General features: G+C 50.6%; 1 protein-coding gene across 1 annotated transcript in view; it reads right to left on the bottom strand.

The window, feature by feature from the left end:
- Nucleotides 1-277: 277 nt before the first annotated feature.
- USP10 (ubiquitin specific peptidase 10) overlaps nucleotides 278-8,881 on the bottom strand; it is a 75,386-nt gene continuing 66,782 nt past the window's right edge. Inside the window, exons 12-14 of the mRNA XM_021705692.2 lie at nucleotides 6,407-6,551; nucleotides 4,552-4,617; nucleotides 278-1,307 (exon numbers count right to left, since the gene is read on the bottom strand). Of these exons, the coding sequence (XP_021561367.1) occupies nucleotides 1,120-1,307; nucleotides 4,552-4,617; nucleotides 6,407-6,551 (399 nt within the window). The 3' untranslated portion in view covers nucleotides 278-1,119. The remainder of the gene's footprint in view (nucleotides 1,308-4,551; nucleotides 4,618-6,406; nucleotides 6,552-8,881) is intronic.

The raw sequence follows: 8,881 nt of genomic DNA, 5'->3' as shown, positions 1-8,881 counted from the left end.
GCTGTGATCTGAGGCCACCACTCTGGCAATGCTGACCGCGGTGGGGGCCAGGAACAGCGCAGGGACACTTTACCTCCCCTGTCCTGCTACTGGAAGATTCAAAACCTCCATCTCCCCAAATCACTAGTTACTAACATTGGAGATATTAAGCGAGCACAACCCGAGTCTCGGTTCATCTGGTTGGAGGGCTCGCTGTAATTCTGGGGGTGGCCTCGCGCCCCCCGCAACTCCAGCAACAGGAAGAGGCATCTGCAGTCAAAGAAACACCACACACAGCTTTAAACCAACTTTGTGATTTTTATTGATGGGCGACAACTTCTGTACTCCTAGAGATCACTAAACTGTGTACAATTAGAGACGCAGCGTTATAGAAGAGCAGACAGCAGAATTAAACAGAGCGACTTAGGGAAGTATCAATCTTCATTATTTTGCCCATTGTTCATTACATGTACACAGAAGCATGAATGCAATTTGAAATCTTTTAATAGCAATAAAGTTTACAATCACCCATCTATGTGGACTAACATCTTAACTCCAAATATCTGATCTGCATTGTGTACGTAAGCAGCTTCTCATCGCACAATTATTAAAATGTATTTTTCCTGTTAGGAACCAGCAACTTATTTTTTGTATTTACGTTTCTTTTGAAGTAAGAACTATTTCTTCTCTGATAACTGGCTCATTTTTATTGTTTATCAAAAACTAAAGGGTGGGAAGGAAAGTGTGATGGATTAAAAAATTTATTTTTTTAAGGAAAGATAAAATTCATTTTCACAAATTTACAAGTGTTGCTGGTGCAGGATTTATTCTACTAAGCAATTAGAATGGGAATCAAATGCAAGTCCCCCTTCTTACTCAGGAATCAGCATTATTTCAGAAACATGGGTTTTGTGTATTTTCTTAAATCAAGCGACAGTCTGTTTGAACCGAATGATTTTGATTTGGAAGGTAGACGTCAACGCGAACTCTTGCGCACAAACCCCGAGGCGTCTGCTTTCCATTCTAGCCCATTTCTGCAAAGGAGGAAGAGTTTCTCTCTAGAGAGCCGCTAAAGAGAGGGAGGAAGTCAGAGGGAGTCGGTGTCTGCAAGCGGGCGTCGGGCACACAGCGCGCAGGCGGCTACAGCAGGTCCACACGGCGGTAATACAGGAGGTAGGCTGTGCGCTCCGCAGTGGGCTTCACCACCTGGTACTGGTTGATCACCTTGACCGCCTGGTCATCGATGCGCAGCCAGCCGTTGAGGCCGATCTGGAAGACATCCGTGGTGTAGTGGCCGCCCGTCGCACTGCTGCCGTGGTGGTAGACCACTGCAAGAGAGGCCCACGGGCGCCCCGGTGAGAGAACCGCACCCCAGCAGCCGAGGGCGCCCGCCTGACTCCCCCCCAAGGCCACTGCATGTGACACCCCTCACCGAGGCAGGCGGGACACAGAGACGTACGTCACTACACAAAGCTATGTCACATAATCAAAAACTCCGCACGATTTACAAGATAAAGTCACACACGTGTATCTCAATGACGTTTTAAAAATGTTTAATGCCTCACAAACACAAGAGACGCCAGCTCGGTGGGGCTGTCCCACCATTCCGTGTCCACTGCTGATGAGAGCATACAGGGACAGAGCGCGAAAGACCCCCCCAGCCCCCACCGAGCCGCCAGCACCACACACCGACCAAGCCCCAGAAACGCCACCCAGAGACCCAAAACGCTCGTGCCCTCGATCTAGCCAATCCTACTTCTGGACGGCTCTAAAGAGAGCATCTGAATCTCGGACAAAGAGGTCATAATGGTGAAAAAACAGAGAAACCTAAATACTTGAACTAGAAGGAATAATTAGCGGATTTTATCACAATAAGATGGACAGAGAGAGGGACTGGGGACATAGGAGTATGCCTGTGGGAAAAAACAATGAAAAACCGAGAACCCCAGCATTTCTGTGACTGTCATTACGGTGAGTGGACCGCACCGTCTCGGGAGGGACAGCAGGGCTGTGACGTGGGCAGCCCCACCAACACGGCACTAGTCATCACCCTTTTTCCTTTTAAAAAACGTTCTAATTTTCTCTGTCTTAACAAATAATGCCAAAATAATAATAAAAAATACCAGTTTTTATCTATTTAAAAAAAAATTCTGTAATTCAATCAAGAAGCTTTAGTCAAAGGCCTAACACCCAACCACTGGAAGCTGCAATCAAGTCACCTAAAGACGCCAAAGGCTGCATCCTCCCCTCCATGAGGAGGGGCGCCGAGGGGCCCAGGCAGCAGTCAGGAGCCTGGGTGAGGGAAACATCCGGGGGGCCAGCAATGTGGCCGGGCGAGCTGGGTGCCACCACCAGGGGCAAAAAGGACAGGCACGTGGAGAGGCACAGTACTTAGGTGGTGGGAACATCACTGGGCTCTGGTGGCCGTGGTCACTCCTCAGGAGGACCCAGCCAGCTCCGGGCCTGTGGCCACCGCTGGTGGGAGGACAGCCCCTCTGGCAAAGCAGCCGCTGGGGGCTCAGAGGACGCCACGGCTCTAGCCCTGGGCATCCCCGTGACAAACACGACTGGCCACCCGAGGGCGGAAGACTGCAGGCCAACCAGGCAGGAAACCAGCAGCAGGACCAGCACAGGCGTTGCTGGTCACAGTGATCAAACGGCCATCAAGGGCGTGGAGGAGGCTCGACACGAGCAGTCCCCCTGACCCCAAATCTGCTTTAGGGCTTTCGTTCTGAATTTTCCCAAGACCTACGTGACTTGGGCAAGAGTTATATAAAGTGACCGATCAGTGGGATTTAAAGGACCCGTGGTTTAACTCATCTGTATTTCCTTCCAGACACTTCCATTCGAAAACCTCCAAACCAGGGACGGCACACGGCTGGGGTCTCGGAAGCGGCAGCCCAGTGACCAGGAAGGTGCACCAGGACTGCAGGTGAGCCCCTGACTGAACGGGCCTGGGCAGCACCGTACTCATTTGCTCTCTCGGTCCCGCAATCAAAATCATTTGCACCAAGTGCTTCCTTACCCACATTTTACAGAAAATTCCAATCAACTGAATCCAGTGCCCTTATTTCTGAGATCAGAAGCTGTGAGAGGAGGAATCAGGAATGCAAGTGACAGCCCCAGTTCAGATGCTGGGCCACGGCCGGCAGGCGGAACAGGACCACACTGGGGCTCCTTGAGGAGACGGGGGATTCCTGCACCTCGCCCTGGATCATCAGCCTTCCCTGGCAATGGCCTCGAGGGGCAGAGCAGCAGGGAGGCAGCAAAGCAGCACTTCATTTCCCCCTGGGACCTCGGTGCCAAGCTCCCTGAGTGGGCCAGACCCTAGGGCTCCTCCGGCCCCAGAGGCAGTCTGCAGAGCCTGAGCGCCAGCCAACGTGGCACGGCTTCCATGACAAGGCAGGGCAAGGGAAGGGCTGGAGACACCGCAGGAGTGGGTGGCCACCCTGTCAGGGGAGGACCCATGATCAGCTGCCTTGGGGGAGAAGACAAAGTCAAGGGCAGAGCTGCAGGAAGAAAGACCCGACCGGGCCAAACCCCTCCCAGTGCAGCAGACACCTCACCCACTGATCAGGGCCCAACCCAACTTCCTAAACACGCAGGAGGGACCGGCGGTTGCAGGGTGAAGCCCGGCCATGCCACCGTGGATCAGAGCGGAGAGTGTGTCTCTCAGAATTTGGGTTTCTTGTTTTGGGAGATGGGGACACCACCACACATCTCTCAGGATAGCTGCGAGGAATAAATGAGATACTACAAAAAAAGGTACCTAGTAGCAGAAAGGTTCAATAAAAGTGTGAGGGTCAATGAACGGTCATGTTATTTTAAATTACAAACAGGCTCACCAAAGGCAGCACAAAAGGAAGGATAACAAAGCAGTTAGAAAATTCTAATAAAAAAGGCCAGAAAGTACACGCAGTTGTTGCAAACGGTGACTACCAAAAGAGACATAAAGCCTCAAAGGCCCAGAGGACTCAGGCTATAAAAGAGGAAGGAAGGCAGAAGGAAGGACACAAGGTGCCACAGGAAGCGCTGGGCCAGCAGGTAAGAGGTGTCAGGGTCCCCAGTTCTGGGGCTGGGGTTGCCATCGCCCCCGTCGGAGGGCTCTGAGCCAGAGTGTGGCAGCCCAGGAGCCCGGGCGAGCCAGCGCAGTGCGGGAGATCATCCGGCGGAGCATCCGTGTGGGACCCGCTCTCCTGACCTAACCAGGCCGCTGCATGGTACCGCCCCAACAGGCAGCAACCCCCAGGCACCGCGACTGCCGCGGCAAAGGTCGCACCCTCAAACTGCCAGCCCGGTGGCCTCACACTTGCCCCTCTGATTCAAAGACAGATACGATGCTAAACGAGGACTGGATTCACTTAGAGCCAAAAGGATATTCTGTCGAATTTCAAGCACCGGATGTCAGGACAAACACACATTTTCAAAAGATGTATGGACTTAGCGAGCCCCATGGGGACAGCAGTAGAGAAGTCTATTCTCTGTGTTAGGTGGTATTATAGCAAAACTGTGCCTGGGCATAAGCCCTTTTATCACTGCTTTAGTAAGGAAATAAGAGACAAATTTACTTACCTGCAAACAGCCTATAGGTTCTGTGGCATTTAAAATTCTTATTTTTAACCCCTGGAGAAAGCAGTTCTGAAAAACAAAATACCAACAGCTGCAGTCTATAAAAGCACTTGAAGAAAGGCTCAGAGTGACAGAAGCAGAGGTGACAACAGTCCCCACTCACATGCACCACCTGGCAGACCAGGAAAACAAAACCCACGGCCTCCCCTCGTGTACGCAGGCCTTGCCCTTGGGGGGCCGGCTGGGCAGTGCAGCCACGCACGTCCCCAGCAACCAGTGGGGAAGAAAGAGAAGAAATACACTGAGCCCACTGAGCTCATGCTAGAAGCCCCTTAGAAGCAGATATCCTCAACTGGAAAAGACTAACGCTGCCCACTTTGCAACAAAACAAAATAGCCCCAGGAAACCTAAGAACTGAAATATTTTATACGTGAGTCAGACCACAAAACTTCCACTGTGTGAGAGTCAGATGGTCTCTCCAAAGAGGCACTGGTCCACCAGCTGGGCAGGCGGGCAGCCCTGTCCTCGGGGCCCCGGGGTGCCCTGAAGGAGTAGCACACCTGCAGACGGACCCTTGTCACCGCCGTTACCACCGGCCCCTCTCATCCCCCACCCACGGCCCACACCAGGGCCTCTGGTTCTCCCTCAGCTCATTTCTCTTTCTAGAAAGCATTTAAAGTGGCAGCTGATATAAAAACACACATAACCAGCAAGAACAGATCTGTAAGTAAAATCCGTGTAGTCAATCCAAACAGTCAATCTGGGCATGAGGGAAGATGCAAGAGCGTGGGGCACAGGATGCCCACTGGGCTGGGTAAGTGCTCCCCATTCCCTGACCGACGAGGCAAAACAGCAGACGACTCAGTGTGTGGCTCTCAGCTGGCACGCTTCCCCTTCCTGGTTCTCAAATGGGATCAGGAAAACACGCAGCCTACGAACGAAGCAGCTCCACGAGTGAAGGTAGGAGGGACAGTAGCCCGGCCCAGGGGGTCGGAGCCGCCAGCTGCAGACCGGCTGCGGAAATGCAGCGTCCCTGCCTGGGCTCAGGTGAGGCCGGCTAGCCCCAGTTCTAGAGTCACTGGGCCCGGGAAGGAGTGGAGCGTGGTCGTGCTGTGCGGTGGGGATGGGAGGGGTGGGGAAGGCGACAGCTTCATTGCTCTGCAAAACCCAGGGATGACGTCCCACAACCTCTTTCCCGTTTTCCACACTCCTCGCTATTTTGAGATCTGCCTCCAGCTTGTTCCCAATCAAGCCCAGGACTGCACGGCACCTTTTTCACAAATCCCGAAGCTTTCAAGGAAAGTCTTCCTTCAAGCTGCGCTTTTACCAAGACAATCTGAACTTGGTGCTCTGGTCAAAAGGCTTCGAGGCTGCTGAGCCCCGGTTACCTGTAGAGATTTGTGGCTGACAGAATGCCACAGACCTGACCCTGTGTCACTGCAACGAGAGGCTGGGAGGAACCCCCAGGGGCCTATGGGCAACATTCTCTCACTTCACTGAAAAAGCTTATTTCACCAGGCTTGGCGGGAGGTGTTAATACTTAGTATAAAGAAAATGATTTTGTACCACTAATCCATAAAACGTTTCTAAAAAATGATGCTCATTTTGATGGACAAAATCTCTACTTTTCTCATCTAGTAAGATTATATGGCTTATTCATTTTTGCCTTTATTTTTCAAGAGCTACTTTGGTGCCAATTTTAATACAGAGGTCTGTTATAAACCAAGAAACGTAAAACCAGAAAGCCCTAAAAGAGAACTTCCTTACTCTCGACATTATACAGAAACACTAAGTGCCAAGTTCACGGATTCCCGGGACAACTGTCACCATGAATGCTTTCGCCTTGCATGTCTGTTACCTTTACTGATTTCCAAGTCCACAGGATATTCAATATTTTTGATGAGCTTCTGGCATCCACCAGTCTTCTCGTAAACAAACCGTTTGAGGTGCAGCACCAGAACAGGGGGCAGCTTCTCCAGAGTCACTCTGCGACTTATCTCCACCTGAGGCACAAAGCAGAGCAGGACCCACGGCGCCTTACTTCACACAGCAGCAGAAGCATGTCCGTCACAAAAGGACCCTCTCTGAGAGCACTGCTCAATCCTTGCTGGATCGAGGGAGCTCCTGAAAATCTAACATTCTGCTAAGAGGCCTTCTGAAAGCTACTAACATTCCTCTTAGAAAAAGGCAAACATCCCTTTAAACACAACTGCAGATGACCCCATGGATCCCTGAGCCCATGTGTGAACTCCACATTAAGAACCTTTGCTCAAAAAAAAAAAAAAAGAAAAGAACCTTTGCTCTGTGACATTCATGACGAACTGGCACAAAAATTAAAAAGCTAAGTTAGCAGCAGTACTTTACATTATGTATGTATTAACACACTTTTTAGTAAGTCCCGTAGCATTAATCAAACTGAGGCCAGAGTGTTTCTCAACTTAAGTGTTCTAAATAACCCAAAAGCCATCTCTTCTAACCATTAGTTTTACAAGTTTCAGTTTTATTTATATGCTCCTTATACGCTTTCACAGGTCTAACAAATGCTGCTTTTCATTAAAACGCATCCTCACAAACAATTCTTATTCCCTTTATTTACTGTTCTTTGTACTTATAAACCCTTTGATGTTTCCTGTATTTACATGAAGAATACTTTTGAAAGAAATAGTTGTCTGAGTCACAATCCAAAAGATAACAGCATAGATAAGAAACCAAGAAAGCCTTCAGAAAACCACATACCCATCTGGCTGGAGGTGTCTTAATGGGCACCTGGCTTCCCACCCAGACTCTGATCCCAGGTGTGGGACCACCCAACACGCCTCCAGATTCCCATCCTGTGTCTGTACCCTGGTGTCTCCACACCCAACAAGAACGTGTGAATGATGGAAAAGTGTGGCTACAGCTCAACAGTTAAAAACCAGGATTCTGACAAGTGGACTCCAGCTTCCTCATTTGTGAATCGAGAGTTGGATCAATGTGTCTCTGGGATGCTTCTCAGTGTTGGCAACCCAGGATTCTGACCTCAAGCTTTCAGGCAACTCATTAAGTGGCTAATCTGAAATTCTTCCATGTGTTTTGGGTTTCCAGACAAACTGACACACACTATTCTTCGCCCAACAAAACCAGACCTTTTCTACACAGCAAGTATTTTGTATAATCATGTTTTCCCATGGACCTTCATCGTGTGTTCCCACAGCAAAAAATCTTATGACCGTAAAATATAAATATATTAAACTGGGTATTTTAAAGAGTAAATTTAAAGAAATCACATTCCAGAAAATGTGATACTTGCTCTTTCCAGATATCCCCACCCCATATGAACTGTCCAAAATCTTCCTTTCTCAAACATCTGCTTTTCTGAGTGTTCTTGCTCTTGATCTGGTAACACACCACCATCACGGAGCTGGGACAGCCCATTTTCTTCCTCAAGGCTCCACTGAAATGCCTCTTCTTTCCTGCATCCTTCCTCCACCTGCCATCTAGAATAAGCCACCTTTTCCTCACGCTCTCCACCTCTATCTCATCTGCACCCTCCCCGACGTCCACAGCTAACTGCAGCAAGAGTGAGAGGAAAACCGCCACGTGAGGGGGCTTTCCTGGCAGCCCGGGAAAGGCAGAAAGCCGCCTGCGGGAGGAGCGCCCACCGCCCACCACCCCCCACAGGAGTCCACAGGAGAGCAAGCGAGAAGAGAGGCATGGGGGCCAGGACAGCGACACCACCTCTGGGGCCACAGCTGCCACAGAATGAGCCAAGTCACAACTCAGCCACACGAACCAACCTCCCTGAAAACAAATACCCACTCTCTCTCTCATTAAGTTCCACCGCCAGACTCAGCTTATTCACTTAAGCCAAGTGCCAAGATTCTGTCTCTCACTCCTACCACTTTTATTTTTTAAACAAAAGTGCCCGTGGGAAGCGAGTCAGAAAACATGGTGGAGGATTAGGCATAACTATGTGTGGATCTCCCAAGAGGCTGGCTTGATCAGTCCAAGCAGGAGGCCCCAGAGGGACTGAAGGGTCTCCATGTCCTCCTCCGCTCTGCTCTCCCAGTGTGAGCCACTCGGCCACGGGAGGCCCACTGAGCTCCTTAAGGTGCTGGCAGCAACCACTCTTTGTGCACCTTCAGCTGCCACACAGTCTCCTTACAGCAAGCTCCCTAGGGACACGAGGGACTGTTCACACAAGCGCTGCCCCTAGCTAGCCTGCAGTGCCCTCCCAGTACGTTTTTCTGCATTCACCAGCACCATCTCAGCAGAGAAGACCCCCCTGACCACAGAGTGGAAAACAGGCGTCAGCTGGTACATCTGGACCCCAGGAGCCAGTAACCTCTCCGAG

Source organism: Neomonachus schauinslandi, chromosome 16, assembly GCF_002201575.2.
Source record: "Neomonachus schauinslandi chromosome 16, ASM220157v2, whole genome shotgun sequence".
NCBI classification, from domain to species: domain Eukaryota; kingdom Metazoa; phylum Chordata; class Mammalia; order Carnivora; family Phocidae; genus Neomonachus; species Neomonachus schauinslandi.
Note: the sequence above shows the minus strand (reverse complement) of the source record. Positions and strands in the feature narration are given on the sequence as shown.